This window comes from Halichoeres trimaculatus, unplaced genomic scaffold (genome assembly GCF_033239565.1).
Source record: "Halichoeres trimaculatus isolate MK-OKI-2021-1 unplaced genomic scaffold, fHalTri1.1 fHalTri1_scaffold_15, whole genome shotgun sequence".
NCBI classification, from domain to species: Eukaryota; Metazoa; Chordata; class Actinopteri; order Labriformes; family Labridae; genus Halichoeres; species Halichoeres trimaculatus.
In genome coordinates this window covers 11,385,559-11,407,529 of record NW_027437193.1, presented here as the reverse complement: position 1 = coordinate 11,407,529, position 21,971 = coordinate 11,385,559, and the positions used below count along the sequence as shown (strand labels likewise).

Here is a 21,971-nt window from a genome sequence, read left to right as displayed (position 1 = left end):
GTGGTCATATTTGTATTAAATAAAGTTTCTAACTGAATCTGTCCATGTGTGTTTTTTGTGTTCAGTAAAAAGTGACCAAGTGGAGTGATTTCAACCCCGGAGCTGTTTTTTAAAGCAATACATGAAGGAGGTTACTGCGGTTTAAATTCAAAATCCTGTTTGTTTTATTGAATCACACAAACATGAAATATTTATAAAAGCAGTAAATCACTCCATGGTTGAATAGAAATCACTATTTCTCTCTCTTTCTAAAGACAGGACCTGAGGCTCAATCCCTCCTGCTGCCCCCTACACACTGCTGCTGGAATATTTTCTCAGTCTCAGGAGCGAGGAGAGGGGAAATTTATTTTTCATCCACACCCACTTTACGTAATGACCCTGGTGGGATTTTGCCTCCCAGCCTTGCCTTTCTATGACCAGTTTCTACATTTTTAAAAGCTTGCTGTGTTGCGGCACATCATGTTTTTCCACTTAAGTTTATTTTCGATCATGTTCTCCTTCTACAGTGTTGATTACACAACAAGATGAAGTGAGCTCATGCTGTAACAGGTGGTCGTCATGGTTCATTGCTCAGCCAACGATAAACTGTTTTGCTGTCGTGATCACAACACTGTAAATTAAATCTCTGAGATGTTAGTTAAAACCATACTTTGCTGTTTTAATGTTAATTTATAAACACTGATATATACAAGACATTCACAATAGGTACAAAAGGCAACTTGAAGTCAAATATATTAGAAACAAATTCTGCTTCTTGTATTCAGGTATATTTAGCGCCGGGCAGACAAATTGCAATGCATGACTCCTAAGTTCTAAGAGAGGATCTTCATACAGCGGCCCTGTGCGGTGAAATGGCTGCATCACCGCAAGTCAGTGAAAACTAACGTCAATGTTTGAACTAGTCTTTGCTTCCAGTGTGCTGCTCAGCTCCAGCTATCTTTTGGCCTGTGGTGAGTACAGGTAGATGGCGCTAAAGGTGGAGAGGATCTCCCTGGACTCAGTGGTGGCCAACTGGCCCCCGGTCCTCACCAGGCCCACACGGTCTCCTCTCTTCAGGGGGAGGATCAGACTGAAGGACACTGAGCCCCCACAGCCGCAGTTACCAGCAGCTAAGCCTCCATGTTGACCTGTGACTGGCCCCGCTGCACTCTGCAGCTTCTGGACGCTCCTGTTAGACACGGACAAGACGGCCTGGACCTGGTTGCCCTGCTTGGCAGTAAGCAGTCCTGAAATTAAATATCTACCATCCTGAGGTACAGTGAAGATCCCTGAGGAAATGAGAAAGTGTATATCAGGGTTTAGAATACAATAAAATATATTACATTTATGTTTATTATTATTTTGGAAAAGTGTCATGTACACACAAGATGTTAACACATAAGAAGATGATTATGACTAATAATTATCTCTTTGATTCATGGTGTTATTTCGTGAAAACATAATAACTACCTTTAGTACACAAGGTACATGAAGGAGTGCACAAGCTATTGTCTTTCAGAGAAAAAAAAAGATCTTGTGTTAATCAGACTTTGTCTTTTGGCAACATAATTACCTTTTTGACACATGGCATTGTGGGGACATGACAACTATCTTCTCTGCACAAGATATTCCTTTGCTAGAACACAAACATTGTATTCTGGAAACATGGAACCTATCTTATGCGCACAACATACTCTCTGGTGGGAACTAATCATTATCTTTTGTACAAAACATACTGTCTTGTAGAAACAATATTTTTCTAGTTGGTGCAAAATGTTTTCTAAAAACATGAAATCTATTTTTTGCAACACAAGATATTGTTTTTGTGGGATTCTAGTAATGATCTTGTGCTTGTAAAATGCTGTTTTGTGGGAACAGGATGATTATCTTGTGCCTATTTTGTTTCATAAGGTTTTAAGATTCAGTCCCGGTCACTCAAACACTTGCGTTAAACTGTGTGTCTTTAAGGTGCCGTCATTGGAGTTACAGGATTGTAGTATAGTGGTTGTTCATGCCGCAGTGTTTTGTTTTTGTTTATGACTGGTTTGAATCCAGCAAAGAGTTATTAAACACTATCATAGTGGCACTGCAACTTTAATGGTGCAAGGTTGTTATTGTTGTTGTGTACCTGTGTGTGGATTGTAGTGACTGCCATCATTGACCAGAACTCTGTTAAAGCGAATAACGCCAAAGTCAGCATAGATGGACTGCTGTGTGAGGCCAGCAGAGAAGGAGAAGGGATCTGCAAAGGCACTGTTGTCCACTGAAACTGGGACAAAAACAAACATAGAGGTTAAAGTGCTGCCACAGGAACACTAACGTCTTCACAAAGAACATAGTGGTTAATGTTTTCTTAATTATCACAGGCATTACGATGGAGAAACTCAAGATGGAGATTACCTGGTGATTCAATGGGAGCTTGAAACATCGGGTTCCACGGCACCTGTGCTGCTACTGGAACTACAAGGAACAAATATAGAGTGTGTTAATTCTCGGCACAGCTGTCTGAAGATGAGCCAACAACTTTATTTTTAGCGATGTTTCACCCATGTGAGCTGTCAATTGTTGATTTAAAATTCATTCACTGAATACATTAGAAGTAGGTGTTTGTGGAAATATTCAAGTGAGGAAAAGTGGAAAAGCTGAATCTTAACATTAGAGTGACATGGCAAACTATCCTCCTGAGAAATGCGCTTTTTTCATGATCATTCTTAAATGTTGAGGAGTAAAACTTTCTATCAAGTGTCTGCAAATGAGTTTAGATCCTTCCATAACCCGCCCACACATTCTTAAACTAAACACATCCAGTTCCCACTCCCACACACTCTCAGGCTACAAATTATTCACAGCTTTTCCAACTTTTTCTACACCAATGTAGTAGGATGGCAGAGCTTGCAGACACATGCAGTCTAGCTGGACGATGATCTGTTTCAGTACCTTGGCGGCTCGTTGATTGAGGCTTGAAAGACACAGGCTGCAGGGGAGGATAGCCTGCAAAAGACACATTTCACAAACACATCAGGTTTTATCATCATGTGAGGACAAGGGTTAGGCAGTGCTTCTGCCAGATGCAGCTCAGTGCAGCTGAATATTATGGAAAAGCACCATGGAATCAAGTTCCAGAGAAAATATGAGTAAAGAAAAAACAAGACTGCATAACTTTGTTTTTAAATGAGGTTTTTTTTTTGTTAATATAATTAATTGTTTGTGATTTATCTATTCCTGAATTTATAAAAGAAGAGTCACAAAACCATGAATGAAATTTAAACCTGGAGTTATTTCTGTTGTCTTTGCTCCAAATAAAACAAATAACTTGTAGAAACAACATAAACTGTCGGATAAGAAGGTGGAAAAGAGCAAGACTTACAGATAATCATAAAATATCCCAAAAATGTCTGCGTATTTGAAACAAACCATTGAATCACAACGAAATTAAACACTCGACGTGACACCGTTTACGTTAGTGACGCAGTAGCATTTAACGGTGCTATGGCTAGGTGCTAGCATTAGCAGCGACGTGTTCCTAAGCCGTAGCAGGGCGGCCTATTTACATTTTTACAGCCGTTGTTCGGCAATTATCCCCATTTCTGAAACCAAGTGAACTAAACAGGAAATTTCAGATGGGTTTTTCACAAAATAATGTTTGCTTGGACTTTGTCTATTTGACGCAGCAGTAGTTGGCATCAATTTTCTTCTGCTATTGATGAATGCAATTAGCAAGACGCTCTGCCGCCGCCATCAGGCAGGAGTACCACATCACAGCCAGGGACCTGTAAAAATGATGGGAAATAGTACTTTCGAGATTGGATCATGTTTGTATTGACCCTTTAATTTTATTTTTCTTCAAATTAATATCTTAAGTTTTTAAAGCTTTTGAAAATAATTATCCATCTTCAGTCTTTCTTTCATTGTTTAGTATTGTCCTTCATCCCATCAAATTCAGCTAATGTACTCCATAACTGGAGGTCTCTTGCACTCAGTGTCTAAACCTCTGAATAATAGTATTCCTCTGTGTGCACGACATAAAACAAAAGTCAACAACTAATTCAACCTTCATTATTAATTCCATGCAAGTCAAAGGCTGAACCCAACAAAACAGACCCAGACTAATCCCGGTTATTGTCATAACCAATTGTTTTACAACTTACGTAATGATCTGACAGCACTGTTGAAAAGATGACACACATAAATTATGTCACACATGTGGTAATGCTGGCTCTTCCAGGCTAGTAATGGTGCCAGACTTATGACACAGTGTCGTTAAATTTTCCTCTTTGTCATGGTGGCGATGACAGATGAAGACAGACTGTGGTTCCAGGATTTATTCAGACACATAACATAACTGTAAGAATCTGTACATCAGAATCTGTAGCAATGTTCTGGATGATAGCCTGTATGATACAGTTAAATTATTTAGCACGGGGAAGCTGAAATACTCCCTGAGTACCAAAAAGAAAAGAGGTTTGAAAATGAGAAGGTTATAATGATGTGTTTAAGAAGGACTTCAGCATTTGAATCATTAAACACTAAGTACAAGACTTTAATTATACGAAAGCATGGCTTTACAAAAGGGAAAAACTTTATTGCCAACACAGTGAAGTTAGTCATTAAAGCTTCTGTGAGGCATTTAAGGAACAGACAGAAATAAAGTGATGCTTATTTATGACCTAAAAGAAGCACACTCCACCATTAGCAAAAAGACTAACAACTTCTATTTTGTTACTTTTAACGCCTGTAATTGCTGCAACAGCATGGGTGCCAGACAATTTGATTTACAGCACCAGAGTGTTTTCTTACTTTTTAAGAGCAAATACTCATGATCAGTGAACCTTTGAAAGATTAAAAAAGGAAGAACTAGTTTTTTGTCACACATGAATACGACTAGATCAGCAAAGATATAGAGATATAATTTTGTCCATAAGGGGGCCCCAAAATCATCACAAGCCTGAAAGTTCCTCTCACAACCTTTAACAAAACCCTACTCCTAAAATAGGAGTCATTACTTTGTTTTTAAGCCAGAATGCATTAGTATTGAGAGTTGTTTGCATTTCTGCTACAGTCCAAATCTCAGTCTTCCTTGAAGCATTGTCAAAAAAGAAAAAAAAACAGGGCTGTAACTGTTTTTTTCATACTGTTTTACTGATTTGCCAGAAGCAGTGAGTGGTTTGGCTGCTCTTGCTTCCACTGCTTAAGAAGCATGGAGTCTGAACCTTGTTGCTCCCTGGTCATTTATGTACTTCCTATTAATATTCATCCCCTTTTGAGTAGTTAAGGTGAACCTGAGGTGTTGTTTTAGTAAATCCAATTAACCACTGGTCCCTGTTCTTCCCTTTGTACATATCATTAGGTAACTGTAGTTGCACTGTACTTTCAGGCAAGTTTTTAAATGAGCACATCAGGGGGAGCTCATTGAACCGACTTCAAACAAACAGACTCTGTGTAGTGTGTTTTGTTCTCACCTGGTGCTCCAGCAAATCCTTTAACGGGCATGCTAGCTGAGTCCTCAGACCCTCTTCGCACAGTCACCCTGCGCATGTACCCTGGAGGGCCAGCCTCGCCTGTCTCCACCACCGGCCTGACGGGAACCAGGGGAAGGGTGTGGTGGCCTGGGTGCTGGGGGCTGGATGGCTGGCTTGGCGGACTGGTCCTGACCGTATGTGTGTTAGGCTGCACTCGTTGGTTGGGTCTGTACGGCTGTCTGGACTGTGGCGGTTGAGGGATGATTAGAGGGATGTGGATTTCTTGGATTCTGGGTCTGGTCTGGGTTGGATCTGGCACAGATGCGGGCCTTTCCGGTCTTAAGGTCATTCCTTAGAAAGAGAAAGGACAGAAATTTTAACTTGTTTGTTTGTAAACCCCACTTCCTCCCTTTTCTCGTAAATTCTCCTTTTACAACTTTTATTCTGATGACAGGCTAAATTAGACCTACATTTCACTGCACCTTCAAGCAGTTTTTTTTATTAGCTTTCATATAAAAAACAAAGCAGGCAGGCAGTGTTGAGCAACAGAAACTATCTGAAAGGAAAGCAGTTGGCAGCCTGCCATACCCCCTGTGGGCACAGACATCACCTGGGCCTCTGAGGTGAGAGTATGGATGCTGTTAGAGTCCTGAGGACAAATATAAAAGGTTTTACAGCACAGATTTGTGTAAGTGCTTTCTTACAACAAGATATCACCCAGGGTATTTCATGTGGCTTAAAGATTTAAAGAACATCCCTTGTTTTGTAGCAAAAGGCTTCTTGATGGTACATGTTTCTGTATCTTTTAAACCTTGTGGGAGAGGTTAGGCTTAAATGGAGGTCATATAACAGGATTACAGTAATGTCATTCAGCCAATGACTGTAACATAAAGGAAATGACCACTTATCCCAAATGGTTATACAGTTAGATTTGGCGGAAAAGGCTCAGCTCTTTGAGGAAGCTCTGAAAGAACACAAACAACAGATAATCTGCAGGAAGCATGAACAAGCAAGCTTCTATCTTTGCAGACTCATCGCCAGAAGCTTTATTCTGTAGGAAAAAATCAGGTCAGGATGTGCTGTAGAAAAAAAATTAAGCAATTTAAAGGTAAGGACTCTTCAATTATAAAAGGCACATTTTGTCCGTGTATACTGTTACTTAATAGCAGCTATCATACAAAGTTTTAGCTGGAATATTATGGCTCAAAAAAGAGCAACTGATCCAGGATTATTTTTAATCGCAAAAAACTCAAAGAGGAGGGAAAATGATTTATTTCATAACTTCAAAAAGGTGAATGAGAGTTGGCTGCTATATTCTATGAGGCTGGAGCTCTAAACGCTAAAACTAGCATGATACCATATTTGTTAATAAAGTTTGATGTCAGTATCTTGATTTAAAGCAGATATGTAGTACTTTAAAAATTAAAGTTTGAAATGCAAGCATGTTAATTTAGCATGTGACCATCAAGACCTTCCTTAGCTAAATGCTAACACTACCATGGCATAGTTCTTGTTGAAGATGTAGACATACTGTAGCTAAGTAGCTAAAGCTAATAAATATAATAAATGTTTTTAAAATATACTTTGAGATATTTATTATACTCTATTGGCAATATACTGCGGGGTGACTCTTCAGCGCCATCTAGCGCAGAAGTCGTGTTTTATGTAGCAGCTAAAATATGAATTTTCATTTTTACCAAAAAATCAATGTTGAGAGTTGAATTATCAATATTGTGTCTCTAAGTATCGCAGTATAAAGCTGTATCAACATATTTTCACACCTCTTCTACAAAGGTGGCTGTGAAACACCTATGCTTGTTTTTATTGAGTAAAAAGCCATGTTGAAGCTAAAAGTTTCAACTAAACCCCTAAAAACTTATCTGTTGTCCACAGCATAGTGACTTTTGCAACAAGAAATTATGAACTCATGGACACAAGTTAAAAATGGTCACCTTTGCAGCAATTCAGGAGCTCCATTATGTTCATTTCAAGGAATCACTTCATAGTGTCCGTCAACTTAACTTTATCCAAAGTTTTCCTACTAATTTCTCTTGTGTGTGGACTTTATTAAACCACTAATGTGGTTGTTTTTGTCACACCACACCACATTTCCAAGCAAACAAATCATGTTAAAATCCTAGAGGGATCATTCAAAGGATTTCGAGCATGAACAATAAAAATAAAAAAGGCTGTAAGCTCTGCCACTGAAAATAAATGTTCTGATAAATCAAATAAATGCTGAATATTCAGTCATGTAATGAAGCAAAGAATTAGCAATCAAAAAGTACCTGAAAGCAGTCGTATTACATCTAAGCCTGCCTGTTTCTCTGTATTATAAAATTAACCAACCACTCAGTTTTTATCAAATAAAACATCAACCAACAACACAATTCCCTCCTTCTTACCACAAGCAACTCAAAAGCCACATGTATAATTAAAAACAAATTAAACCCAGCAATCATGTTGTACCGAGATAATCAGAGATCTCTCCTTCATTTCCTCCCTGTTCCTCCTTCAGGACACCGGGTGCCTGAGTGCATATTTCCCATGAGCTCTCAGTCTGTGTCTCACTGAGGGGGCAACCGCAAAGTTGGTAAAACACAAAGAAAAGCACACACATGCATGAGAGAACTGGTGCAACCATAAGCGTCACCAAACACAGATGGTATTAGTTAGAAAAATGGGATTGAGACACTGCTGGAAGGTCTGCTTTAGCTGCAGCTGTGGGTTGACAGTGTGTGAATGTTCAAAAGCGTCAAAAATCACAGAGGAATATCGCAGCAGACAGGCTGATCATGTGGTGGAAAATGGTGTCAAGGGGCACGAAGCCGGGTGTGGTGGTTTCACGCACGTATACTTCTGCATCACACACATTCTGACACACTTCTCTCTTTTTTCCCTCTACTTGCTATGCACATGGACGCAATTTTAACCTCCTCCCATTCTTTCCTGCAGTGATATTAATGACGAGGTTCAGGTTCTGCACTGCATGGCAGACCTCAGGGACTTCCATTGTGTATCTGCGTTCACTCTCCACTGAAGACTTCCAGATGGGTCAGAGATGGAAACACTTCACCTCACAGCTTCACAGATCTCTCTGAAGCTGATGCATTCAGAGCTTTGTCTTTAAACTCCTGCACTGACTAAATATATACAGTGTGCATTTGTGGTGGTGCTGGGGACAATTTTCTGTTCTCCCTCACAGACACTCTTTGACTTCAGAGAGCCTTTGATATCTTGTTTTTTCTTGTATTCCCTCATCACGACTGACAGTTAATCTTACTGCCTGTCTCCCCAATATAGACTCAGAATGATCAATTGTAAAGCATTGATCCATGAAATCAAAGCCTTTACTTTATCTGGCCTCTCATACAACTAGCTCTTTTTTTTCTCTTGAAGGCCTCGGCTATCGATAGACTCCTACAGGACAGGGTGGAGGGGTAGAAGAGAAAAAGAAGTCCTTTGGCATTCTTGGAAGGACAAACCAGATTTGGACAGAAGGAGAGAGCATCGAGGGAGTAAAGAGAGAGCACTTCGGAGATAAGAAACACTGGGAGGAAAATGACAGGGAAGTGATTTGAGATAGACTGGGATCACCTCCAAAATACAGAAGGCGTAGAAAAAAAAACAGCTTGAGAATCAAATAAAAAAAAACAGCACAAGGTGAATTAGTCATCGTCAAAATGAGGAACAGCATGCTCAAGCTCCATGATAACAAGCATTTTCCATTTTTCTACATTTCCTAATAAACTATTTATCAGTTTGCACCCCTTAAGACTTGCCTCACTTGCCAAATTTCAAAATAACTTTGATACATTGCTGCCCAACCACAACTCCCTGTTGGAGAGGAAACAGCCAGAAACAAACACACACAGGCTCTCGTGGTCGACCTCTCTTTCTGCAGCTGTTGTGGTCAAAGCACTGCCAACATTTTGCAAATGAAGTCGCAGAATTTCATTCAGCAGTCACTCTGAGTAAGGGCAGAGTTATTCTAGTTGATCACTCAGTTATGGTATTACAACATCTCATCTGTTCCTCGGGGTCTTCATATGACCGAGTGGAGAGTATGAGCTCAAATACAGAGGAAATGTTCTAGAACAATCTCAAACATAACCACCACACCCAGCAGATCGAGGATTTAAAAAAATGTCAATGAGGACTTTTCTCTCTCTGTCCAAAATTTGCAAATACCTTCTTGCCACACACAGTCCAACTCCAGCTTTAGTGGGAGTAGATTACAGACTATTCCCACTAAATCAGGAAGTTTGATTAAGATAGCCCCAAGAGATGTAGACAGACATGGGAAAACAATTCTTCACTGTTCAGGAAGTGAAAAGATCAGATAAAAATCACAAATATATCTTCATTGGCTGATATGAGGCTACCACCAAGAAAGCGCTAACCTGGCACAAAGTAGGGAAAAAAGCTAGATAGCACATTCAAGACACACCTGAAAAGCTACTTTTGTTATCAAGTAGGAAAACAATACTTTGTTTTGGCTACATCCATTCAAAAACACAGTCATATAAGCTGGCTGTTACTACCAACTTTTATATTAGGCTACATTATCTGGCTGCTGCTAATAGTCACAGACTGTTAAATAAGTGAGTATTATGTGTTGTCACGTATTGCTGTCTTATGAAGAGCAATAACCCCCTGAAATGGCGGTCATCATACTTAAAATGCTTAATCCAGCAAACCTAAGATTAAACTATAATCTAGCTAAGTGGTGTCATTGAAGCCATTGCCTCGCCAAAACAGACTGCTTCATTCTCAAGAAACCACCACTCATATATTTATATAAAACAAAATAAGAAAAGTTGTATCCACAGGGGGCGCCAAAATCACATAAGGTTAAGCGCAAAACTGCATGTCTGCTTTTTGTATGATACGTTTGTTGGTCATGGACACCAAACTGGTAAAGTCTTAAGTGATGTTTTTGCTACTTTTTCTCCTGTGTTTGTCTGGAGATCCAGACAACCTTTGTAACCATGGCTGCATTGTTTTCATGTGAAATCAGCTGTTAGCAGCCTGTTGCATGTCAATGCTAATGGGTTCAAGGCCTGATGTTTCCCCACAAGGTGAGGACAAGGAGGTGAGGAAGACGTTGTGGTTCTCAGGTGTAAGCTAAGAAGACATGACATTGACCTGTCCTTCCTTCTATTGTTATTGGGAACACAAGATCTATCTCCTATAAGATGGACAAGCTAGCCGTGCTAACCCAGCAACAGAGGGAATACCAGAGGGTAGAGTAGCATCATGCTATTCACAGACATGGCTAACAGAGCTAACACTGGACACCAACGCCACATTGGAAGAGCTTCACCTGCTGTGGGCAGACAGGATACAAGAAGCTCAGTCCTGGACCCTGTGGAGGTGGAGGCTGGCTGAACTGGAGAATGATGGACAAGCTGTTGTCTATTTTCTTATGGATCGTTTTGCACTTTTCATACACTTTCTTACTTCTTTTTTCTTGATTGCTGCTGTGACACATCCCGAATTTCCCCTCAGAGATAAACAAAGTATTTCCTACATTATTCTATTCTATTCGATTCTATTCTATTCTATTCTATTCTATTCTATTCTATTCTATTCTATTCTATTTCAAAGCTTTGCCTTTCAAAGCAGATCTCTCTTGTCAGGCACACTCTCTGCATCACTTCCAACCTAGCCAAACCTCCAGTTAATCTCACAGTCCATTTTACCCAACTCATGAACAATAGATAAGTTATAAAAAACAAACAGATGGAAGTTTACCCCAGGCAAAAGGCTGTTAACATGAACGTGATGAAGATACGTTGGCTTTTTGGAGCTGGCTTCAAGTGGATATCCGGGGGACTGCAGGGTTTTTTTGCACACAGTTGGCCTCATGTTTTGAAACTTGCTGCAAACCAGCAAATTTCTGCATGCTAGAAAGTAAGCTTAATGTCCTTGTGCAGCCTTGTTCAACATGACTAAAAGCGTTCTGAATTAGCATTCCCACTTTTACTGCTCACAAAGTACGAGCTCTGATAAATGTGCTTCATAATCCTGCTGCAGGAAGGAAAGTTCTGTCTGATTTAATGCTCGGCAGAGGTGCTGTCTGATTTAATGCTGGGTAATGTTACTTCACAGCACTGATATCAAGTATCTGAGTTTGGAAATCACAGACCATATTTGGCAAAAAGTGAAATGGAAACACAATGTATTTGTCTCTCTACCCAACAACCATTAATCCATCCACCCTCCTCTCCTCAAGTCCTTCAAACCATTGTTTTGGATGAGTGTTAAGCAGAGGGAGGCGCCACAGTGTTGGGGCCCCTGTGATGACATCACAGATGAGGGTAGTCGAAGCATCTGGTACTGGGTGTGGAACCCTGCTTCTCCCTCTCCATCAAGGCTGGCTCCAGCAGTGAGTCAGGGCCCTTAATGAGGACCAGACTCCACGCATCAGGCTGAGGTCACCATACGGGAATCTCAGGAGGTTGGTATGCGTAAGGAGAAAGAGAGGAGGTGGAGGTGCATTGTGTATGATCTGTGTGTAAGTGCTGAGAGGACGGGAACTGAGGTCTGCAGCTCTGTGGTATCCCTACCAGAAAAAAAAAAGAGCTATGTCACGGTGAAGGAAAATAGACCTCACATCTCAGCATTCATAAAGGGAGCTGGAGAGATGGAACAGTCTACTCAGGTGCTCTGACATTTACATAAGGGAGCAGTAAGGCACAAAACAGTGGGAGTAAATCAGCAGAGTAATGAGGAGGGGCTGAGCTGGGCAGTGTAAAACTTTCAGATTTTATTTACCTATCCCATTCCTTGGATAAAAACTTCACATGAATGTAAGTCACAGGAAGTTTCCAATGTGGGCCTCTGGACATATTGAATGACATATTCAAGGCGAGCACGAGAGGCCCAGTGAACTCGTGTCCTCCCTCTACGGGAAATACCCTGTGGCCATTCGTGGGATCTGATCCGTCAGACCGAGCCTCCATGTAAACCAAGCAGGCAGACTGCATTATATGGAGGATTATCTTCAGGAAAAGTTTGTGTTTACACAGATGGCAATCACACTCAATAAACTCATAGGTTGGAATTTCAGAAAGGAAGTTGCAAAGCTGCGTTAGTCTTTTTCTATTCAACCTCCTTTTGGCTTATTGAAGTGGCTTTTGTTTTGTTTAAAGTCAAACAAAAATGAACTGATTTTTCATTTTTCAAACTTCTTTTGGCTGATTTCATGGCCTATAATAGTATTTTTTGCAGTTTGTTCTCCATAAGATATGTTATAATGCTTGGAAGAAAAGCATAAAGGAAATTTCCCCATGAGCTCTTCAACAAACAGCTAAAAATGTCCTATATGGATCAACAACCAGCACATGACAAGTTCAACTGAGACTCTCAAAGGTTTCTTTGTGTTCATATTCATAAAGGAATTCACCAAAGGGACTACTTTCCGAGTCAAAGACATAAATTCTGACTCACTGACTAGTCTAAAGGTTAGAAAAAAACACCTAGAAAAAGTCCAAAGCTAGCGTAGTCCATGTAAATTGTGTGAAATTAGCATGCAAGTGTGGGTAAAGATAGCAGAGCTAGCATCACAAGCTAGCTGTGCAGATGAATGTTCACAAGAGGTTATATGCCAACTTAACCAGACACAGCCAACATAAAACATAATCTCTATTTTCTAGATCAGAAAACTTCATGCCAGCAAAAACAGAAAAACATGTTGGGTCCACAATAATACAACTTAAGAAAATTATTTAACTGACTGGCAATTCTGGTGCTGATTAGCATGGCCGAATCATTTACATCCAGATCAACTGGCTGCTTTCTACTTCAGACTAAATAGAGAATGTGGTGTCTTATCAAATGTATTCAGAAATCAATGAGGTGTTACCAAAGCATGAACTCACCTGGCTCTTTAGCTGTTACATCCTTCAAGACGTGTTTGGAAACTGCCGACAGCTGTCCCTGGATCCTGTGCAAGGAGTTCTGCAGTGCAATAATGTCCGCGCCATGCTTGCCACAGGTAGTATTCATCCTGTATACACAATCCTGTAGACCACCAACATGCCTCTCCAGTCTCTCCTTCAGTTCTTTGATATTGTCGGAAACCCCATCTAGCTTTCCACACACCTTTTCAAGTCGGGTCACTCGTCCATCCACAGCGTAAATGTCATCTGAGACACCCTGTGTGTTCTGTTTACACTGTCTCAATTCAGAGGACACCTGTTTACTAAGCGTGTCCACCCTGTTCTTCAGCTCATCCACCTGACGCCTGGTGTCATCAGTCTGGGTTCTTGGGTCACCGTTGACTGATGGCCAGTTATTCCGTGCAGGACTCCCAGTACCACTTCGTTCAGCATGGCAGCATGTGGAGTTTATTCTTTGCATATCCTGGCTTTGTTTGATCACAGAGTGACCAAAATTAGTGACAGCCCCAGCTAGGCTGCGTACTTCATCTTGAAGTCTGAGCAACCTTTTCTCAAAGCCATCCATCAACTTTACACTGTCCTCATTCCTAACTGACTGCCTTCCAACAAGGTCCTCCAGCTTCTTCAGCTTGTCTTTGTTGGCACTGACGTTTGTGTGAAGAAAGTCTAAGTCGTTCCTGTACCGACTCAGGTCCTTGAAGATCAGTACCAGACTGCTGGGTGCAGCTGATGAACCCTCTCCCTCTAAAGGAAGTCCTGAGCCTGAACATCCTGCAGAGCACAGCTCCGCAACAGCATTGACCTTATCATCCAAACCTTGGAAGAGGAACTTGTTGTTGTTGACCTGTGACTGGATAGCATCCATCGAGTCACCGAACATACCAGGGAAAGAGCTGTTGCTCATTTCCACCAGCATGTTTGTGAACTGGTCCTCCATGTTGTTCAGGCGCTCATCAAGAAGTAACCTAAGCGCTGCCACCTCTTCACTAATCGTACGGGTCAGTTTCTCTTCAATATAGAAGCAGTGGGTCTCTGCATTTTGCTCAGTGACATTGATGCGTGCCTCCAGCTCTTCAATCATTGGGGCAAAGTCAGTGTCATCCTGAGGTGTGGACAGGTGTCCCAGCTCATTGTCTATGCGAACATTCAGGATGCGGTGTGCCTCTGCAATTCGGTCAATCTCACGCCACAGGTCATTATGGTTGTCACCGCGATCCTCTTCCCCTTTTGATGGATCTGTCTGCCTATGGGTTCTTACTGGTCCATCAGAGGCTGCCATCTCTAGACGTAGAGCCCGGATTTCTTTTCTTAAATCAGCCTCCTTTGTATCCACTTGCTTAGCAAGTCTTTCCACGCCTTGGTCACATGTTCCTTCACAAGACTTCTGCAAAGCCTGGATCTTGTTGTTGTATGAGCTTTGAAGCTTTGCCACCTGTTCCTCAACACTCAGATCCAGCTCCTTCTTCAGCTTCTCAAACTTTCCGTCAATGTAGGTCTGTATGATGTCAAAGTCCCCCACAGCTGGAGTCTGGGATTGGGAGGCATCCATTAGGACACGGATTTGCCCCTCATGACTGGTCATGGTTCCTCTGAGGTCCTCCAAGGCTTCATCTTTGCTCTTTAGTGCATCATTGATATCGTCCAATCGGGCTACTATCTTTTCAATGGCTTTCTCTCCACCAATCCCACCTCTGGTGGCCTGATGACCATCCAGCACAGCTGGACTCTCCTCTGTACCTGAGGCAGTTGAACTATCTGGTGGACGCATGTTGTTGAGAAGTGTCACCAGCATTTTCTTTGTGTCATCCTGCAGGTCTGTTTTAAGATTGGCAGTCAATCCTGTCAAGGCAGACTGGAGATCTGAGACCGTTTGAGACAGGCGCTGAACTTCATCTTCCAGGAGGTGCACTTTATCCGTCCCACCGTGCCTCGTCTCATGGTGCCCTGTCTCTCTCCTCTCTGGCCCTATGATCAGAGGATAAGTTGTTTGACTTTAGGCAGCAATAACAACCCAATGATCATCTCATTTTAAAACAGAATTGGTCTAAAATCAACAGATGTGGTCGTGAAATAGATATCTGGTACAACCACAACACCTACTTTGGAGCAGAGGGAAATGGTGACTTACTCTGTGTGTGTCTGGGTGTATATCCAGGATTTGGTGGGAGGTAAGGCTGAGTTCCTTGCGCAATTTGTCTGTCTGGAGGTGGTTTTACATTTTTACAGTCTGGACCTTGGTAACCAGGACAGCATCTCCACTCCAATTCTGTGACCGTCTTGAAGGCAATCTTGTATGTAGGCCGAAACCGGTTATGATATCTGCAAAACAAAACATATACTCTCCAGGAAATGGAAAAACTGATCTTTATTCTTGCATTAAATCCTCTGTCAGGGGTAATTCTCTTTTCATCAAGCTACTTTGTCTTTGTCAGTGCCTTTTCACAAAAATAAATGGTTCCCATCATGTATATTACTTTTGGACACTCTTGTGGGCTGCAATCACCAGAATGACTTCTCTCATTGCTTGTTTATGAAAAAGGTAATTTTTATGCTTCTGTGCTGTTCTCTTTCTCTTGCAAATCTCAACTTTCTCGCCAAGACAAACTATCCCCAAAGAAACAATAGATGACCTCACTCCCCCGAAGGACAGGGTAGGCCATGGGGAACATCTGGAAATCTAATTGCAGAAACAATCATCTTTGCACATTTCCTAAGTGTCACTGGTAACAGTTTTGTAGCCTGAAAAAGAGAATGAGAATATCTGAGAAGGTTCAGCACAGTGTCATCCTGCAAAGAGGTGCAGTTAAGCCAACACAACACGTCATAACTCAGAAATGTAAAAGCCTGATGGGTCTTTTCTTTCTGCCAGTTCTTCTTGGAAATTTGCTCCTACGACCAAAAGATTTGTTTGTTTTCAAGGACTTTTTCCGAGACACAAGGATGTGTATGTGCATGTGTATTTTTTTTAAGTGGATCACAAAAACGTACCACAGATGAAATGTGCTGTTTCACAACTAAAATGATTCACAAAGGCAAATATCTCTCATTGCAACAGAACATCTTCCAGTAAAATGCAACAGTCTCTCATCATTTCCTGGTACAGACCCCCCACTTACACTCTCTCTTTTTTTGCTTTAAGGAGATACAGAAGGAGTGAAGAACAGAGAGTGAGGGAAGACATGCCGCTTGAAGGTCATGACAAGGACTTAATCCAGCAACCACAGCAACAAGGACTATTACCTCTGTCTGTGGGGTGTCCACTTAATCTGCTGGGCCAATGGCGCTTCTCAATTTGTATTCTTCATCTTGAAAGTTTGAGTACAGACGTGAGCTTGGTTCAAACGATGTATAATTTGGACATCATTTAAAATTGCATCAAAGGAAGAGAATATGTTTACCCTTGCAGTCACATCTTAAAATTTACAAAGGAATAACATGCATGCTTTTTGATATCTTTGGGTGGTACATTTTAAATGCATTTTCAGCTCTTGGGAGATGACTGCCAGAAGTAAACGTTGCTATTGAATGCAGCTTTGATGATATTTCTTTTGATCTGATAGCTATTATGTTTGTACTGTGATGATAAAAGCTACAGCAAGGGTTTGAGGACGATGTGTCTGCTAATGACAAATCAACAGCTGTGGAGCATCTGTGAGCCTTCGACAAGACATATTTAAACACTTAGTGAAGCCAGCACAGATTTTTGAGAACGTGTCTAAGCCAGGTGGGATTTTTTTTTTTTATTCATGGATAAAACTAAGTTGTAACTACAAAATGAGTTGGCCTTCATAGTTTTGGAAAGTTAGCACTCACTTTTAGCACAGAGAGATAGCTTTTTACGAAACCACTGACCCAGTTCTCAGTCCTTCTGTCCCAGGTGAATGCTGATTTGTAATAGGCTCAAATAACTTTGATCCAGAACACCACAAGCATGTTTAGAAGACGGATGGATTTATAAATCAAATCAAGTAATGTTGCCTTAGTGTTCTTTTTTCTCATTCAGGGACCGGGTGATACGAGGTAAGTGTAATAATACACAGTTTATCAGGGGAGCTAATTAAATTCAGTGAGACTGACTCAGTGGTCAAAACAACAACCATGTTGGCTGCTTTATGAAACATTTATAAAAATGCAGATTTATGTAGCTTTTTCTAACATGTTAAACTAAGGTACATAAGAAAACATGCAACCACAGAGGCATACTTCATTATGTCCAGGGAGTACTGCAGGTACAAGTGTTATCAAAGGTGATCTCTATTATCTGACTTTTGCTTCCACAGGGTCAATAACAACGGGGTTATTGACAATTTGAAAGACTTACCCTGAATTTACCACAGCCTCTGGTTAAAAGATCAAAAAGACAAATTCATGTTTTCATCGATTTGCGATCAAGACCTTTTTTTTCAGGCAGTTACTCTGCTTCTCTGTAAATGCTCAGGGGTCTGACTAATACCTTAAAAAATAATGATCATTCCAAAAGGGTTAAATCAACCGTTTAATCCCAGGGATGGAAAATGAAACCAAGCAGAAATGCAAAACCCAAGGAAACCCTGTTAGGTCCCATGTCAGATACTCAACTGAACAGCAGAAACAAATGTGTACAGCCTGGTTAAAGAGGCAGCTTTGGTCTGTGTAGTTAATCTCTTCATTCGAACACACTGGAGAAGAAGTATTTTGTATTATTTATCCATTGATATATTCTTGCACAGAAGGTTGCATGGCAGGAAATTAGAAGGTGATGAGTGATTTGATTGGTAGGTGTCTCGTTGTAGCTATTTGTAAGGAGGTTAAAACCCCACCTCAGCTCCACCTCTCCGTCTGTTTCTACAGAAGGGTTGACTCAATGTTAAGCTGAGTCTGTATTTTTAATATGGCATTGTTAAGCTTCAGAAAGGAAACAATAGGACACTCTTGGATGCATCTGATTCTACAGCCATGTTTTATACCCTCTCTGATTTTAATGAGAGGGTACTTTGATTGCTACTGTAATCACAGAACACATCTTAGCTACAGCTTGGTTTTGGGAGATCTTTCAGGTCCTCAATTGTCTTGGCTCAAACATAAGCCAGAGAGCTTACTGTTTGTTTGCTTGTGAAATTAAAGGCAGAGATGGATGCCATGTTGGAAATGATGACTCCACCTAACCTCTGAGAAATCTAGACACTGGAAAAGAAGTGAAGTCATCGCCATAGCCTTGAAGCTACCATGCATCCGATCACTTGCTACACATGGCGCTTATGCCATTGAAACACACACCTCTTTACAGTCTGTATGGGGTAAAAACCGATGTTGACACTAGTTGGACATGTGTGATCTGGTGTAAAAATGGGAAATGTTACACAGACATTGAAGGCAAACCTCAAGTGGACATATGAGGAACCACAGTTTTATGCACAGTTTCACTGGCTTCATTTTTGCAAACTGATTTAAAGCCAATGATTCTGGCAACAGTTGACAGATATACTGTAAAACTAACTTTACAGTTGGTTCAATCAGCTCAGATCAATCGCCCAGAAATTAGCTTATACCTTCAGCCAATTAGAATCAAGTGTTTCTTCTCACTGTTGAACACTGGCTGCAACCAGCTGTTGAATCCTGAAAGGTCATTTCAGGTGAGTGACCATCAGTTTTACCTTTTAGGGAGAGATCTGGTTACCTAGAGGCTATTTCCTGTTTGACCCTCTGCCTTGGACGTGCAGAATATTCTCTGCTTTTATTTCTGCCAACAGAGTTTTTACAGCCACTGGGACTTTTTCTGCCTCCAGCTTTCTCTCACTCACTCCCTCTTTCTCCCTCTCCTCTCTGAGAAACATTTTGTATCAAAACTACAGTCTGTCTCAGACATCCAAACATGCACCCTGAACCCCCTTTCCTCTACTTCCCGCATGCTTACGTCACTTGTTGCTGGCAGTCGGGCTGGTAGGCTGGGCAGGGGGCCACCACGGGCTCCTGGAAGCTCTCCACACTCCCCTGCACGGCGCAGCTCACGTTCTTGCGCACCACATAGGCACACCAGTTCCTGGAGGGAGAAACAAGAAAAGAGAGCCAAGAGAGATACTGAGAACTTGATGAACCACTCTTAAAGGTACCATTCAAGTCACAGAGTTTGCACTAAAGGCGACTTGTAGTTGAGATATTTGGGTAATCAGTGGCATTCCAGTGTTTATCTGACTCTTATCAGCTTTGGCAACACTCACGCCAAATTTAGCCTAAGGCTGATAAAAAGCAGGGTGAAAGAGTGAAAGCTAGCAGGCTACATATGACCATAAGAGGCTAAATCTTCAGGATTCTGAAGTCATCCGGGTCGATAAAAAGTTCGGGCGTCATCGTGTTGTTATTGGCAAATGCGCAACAAAAGCGCACAACTTCCAACTTGAGGAAAAGTGGATATGGAGACGCCGGGTTTGACCTGACTGTTAGAGGAGCCAGAAAAGTTGAAACAGTTAGCAAGGGACGAATGAAAAGTTCATAACTTACCTATTCCTGTGTCTGTGCACCACTCCAGGGTAAGGAGACCCCTGGAACAAGTCATAAGAGGAGGGAGACCCGTACGTGAACTGAAAGTTCAAAAAGAGTGCGAAAACCATCCACCTCCAGTCCATCTCTGCGAGCCTGTAACTCATACTAAACAAACGCCTCAGAATAAACAGTCCTGACTTAGAAACTGAGGGCAACTTCGTAATTATCATGCGCGAGGTCCTGGAAACCAAAGTCACATTGTCTTAGTGACTGATCCAGCTCCAACAACCAAAGTTTGGGGAAGTCCACTTTCAGTGCAACTCCCTTGGAGTGACGCTCAGAGTCCACACCCTCCTCCCAAAAACAGATGAGGGAAAAACTTCCCCTTTGAAAAAAGACTTTAAGATGCTTTTTGTAGGAGAATGGTTTAATTTAATTAAGCTAAGCTCTGCTTTTAAACATAGAGACGAAATAATGCACTTAAGAGGCAAGTTTACTGCCTCTAAATAGATCTGAGTGAGGAGTTGATTACTTCTTTGTGTACCATCAACCAACACTTCACACCTCACTGATGAACAGAGGAGGATCATGTTGTAAGAAGTGTGTGTATCGGTGGAGTTGATGATATTCATAGCCGGGGATAACAGCAGTCATTTACATTCTGTCTGCCATGTTGGTGAGTGTCAAGGATATGGAGGGAATACACAGTGAGCTGCCTGTTGGATCCGACTGCAATCTCTATTTCTTTAAGCCAGGATGAGCAATTTGCTGAGCAATAACTTAACATAATGGAGGTGACAGAGAGTCGCACACACAAGAGGTTTAATTCACAGTGCTCCAGGCAGGAATTCATTGTGTAACATAGAAGAGTTACCAAACACACGGTGGTGCTGGAGAAATTTATTTCATCTCAAACATGGCCTTAAGCAATTCAGTCCTGTTCCCTAAGGTGTAGTTGTGAGGCCTTTTTCTCCTGATCAGACAGATGCTGTCACTTCACACAAGCATGATTATGTGTTAGGGAGAAAGGCAGAAAGGGAGGGGTGACAGAGGGAGAAAGAGGCGTAACCCAGGGAGAGTGAGAGTTAAATAAAGACAAGGTGAGAGTTTAAGTATAATGATTCAGAGGGACGCTGCAGGGACACTTTGGGAGGGAGAGATGGGTAAACACTCAGATTCTTCCCTTCCACCCATAAAAGAAGCTTTCATTGTACGAGCACTCTCCCCTCTGCTGTCAGACCAGAGATAACCCTCCAAAAATAAGACTGCACAATTTCATCAGGGCCAAGGCTCGGCCAAGTGAAAGATGCAGGAACGGGTTATGTAAGTGAGTGATGTCTGCAGGGATTCGAATTTCAGGCTAGTTACACCAGACGTGCCATTTACACCCACGCAAGCTCACCCCCAGCATCCTCTAATGAGATTATTGACTTTTTCCTGAATTCACTCTTCTTTTGCCTTTCTTTATTGTTATTTCTTTTGCATAACTCTAATCCATGCAGACCCACGTCATACTTCCAGCAAGCCTTGAAATCCACTTCACGCTACTCAGGCAGAGAAAAGCAGATTGTTCATGGAGTATAGAGCTATTCTTCAATGCGGTTCATTCTGCTGCCAGAAGAGGGCAGCACAGCAGCAGTAAAGAAAGCCAGAACTCTTCCTTGTAGTCATGGCAATCCCTTTCCCAAAGTGTTGGAGTGAGTGAGAAAAGAACATTTCATTAGTGAGGCTGGTGTGAACACCCGAATTTCTCCACTCGCATTTCTCTGTCCACCTTCTCATGCTGTGCTTGTGTCAATTATTTGTGAAATGCAGTGGGAATTCACCGTGTCATATCTGCTTCTTTGCATTTTATCAGACTCATGTTATCCCTCACGGTACATCACCATCAGCAGGGCTTTGTTTCTGCGTAACTTGAGAGAAGTAACACAGCTTTAATTGCAGCTGCGTGCTTTTCTATTTATGAAGCAACGAGACATTCTAAAACCACACACACCTCACACCTATACGGCTCCTGCTGGAGTTAAAAATAGTCAATAACTTAAGCCCTATATACCCATTCATGCAGCTCAGGAAGCAAGATGAGTCACAAGCGAAGGAAAACACCCAGACTTTACTTTCAGGTTACAAAAAAGAGACACTCCGACACACCGTGGTTTCAGCCATA

General features: G+C 41.5%; 1 protein-coding gene across 1 annotated transcript; it reads right to left on the bottom strand.

Annotated features, from left to right (window-relative positions):
• Positions 1-140: 140 nt before the first annotated feature.
• emilin2a (elastin microfibril interfacer 2a) lies at positions 141-20,079 on the bottom strand. The gene is made up of 9 exons (XM_074687944.1): positions 19,823-20,079; positions 19,239-19,364; positions 15,474-15,664; positions 13,325-15,310; positions 5,439-5,789; positions 2,917-2,970; positions 2,380-2,439; positions 2,108-2,248; positions 141-1,268 (listed from the first exon to the last, which is right to left on the bottom strand). Exons 1-9 carry the CDS (start codon positions 20,032-20,034, stop codon positions 934-936), a joined length of 3,456 nt encoding a protein of 1,151 aa, XP_074544045.1. The 5' UTR covers positions 20,035-20,079; the 3' UTR covers positions 141-933.
• Between the last annotated feature and the right edge of the window lie 1,892 nt (positions 20,080-21,971).

Coding starts and splice junctions, on each gene's coding strand:
- emilin2a (XM_074687944.1), bottom strand. CDS start 20,034: ATGATAATTACGAAGTTGCCCTCAGTTTCTAAGTCAGGACTGTTTATT. Junction 15,665..19,238: donor GACTGCCAGCAACAAGTGAC/GTAAGCATGCGG, acceptor TTTGTTTTGCAG/ATATCATAACCGGTTTCGGC. Junction 1,269..2,107: donor TCACTACAATCCACACACAG/GTACACAACAAC, acceptor TCATTTCCTCAG/GGATCTTCACTGTACCTCAG.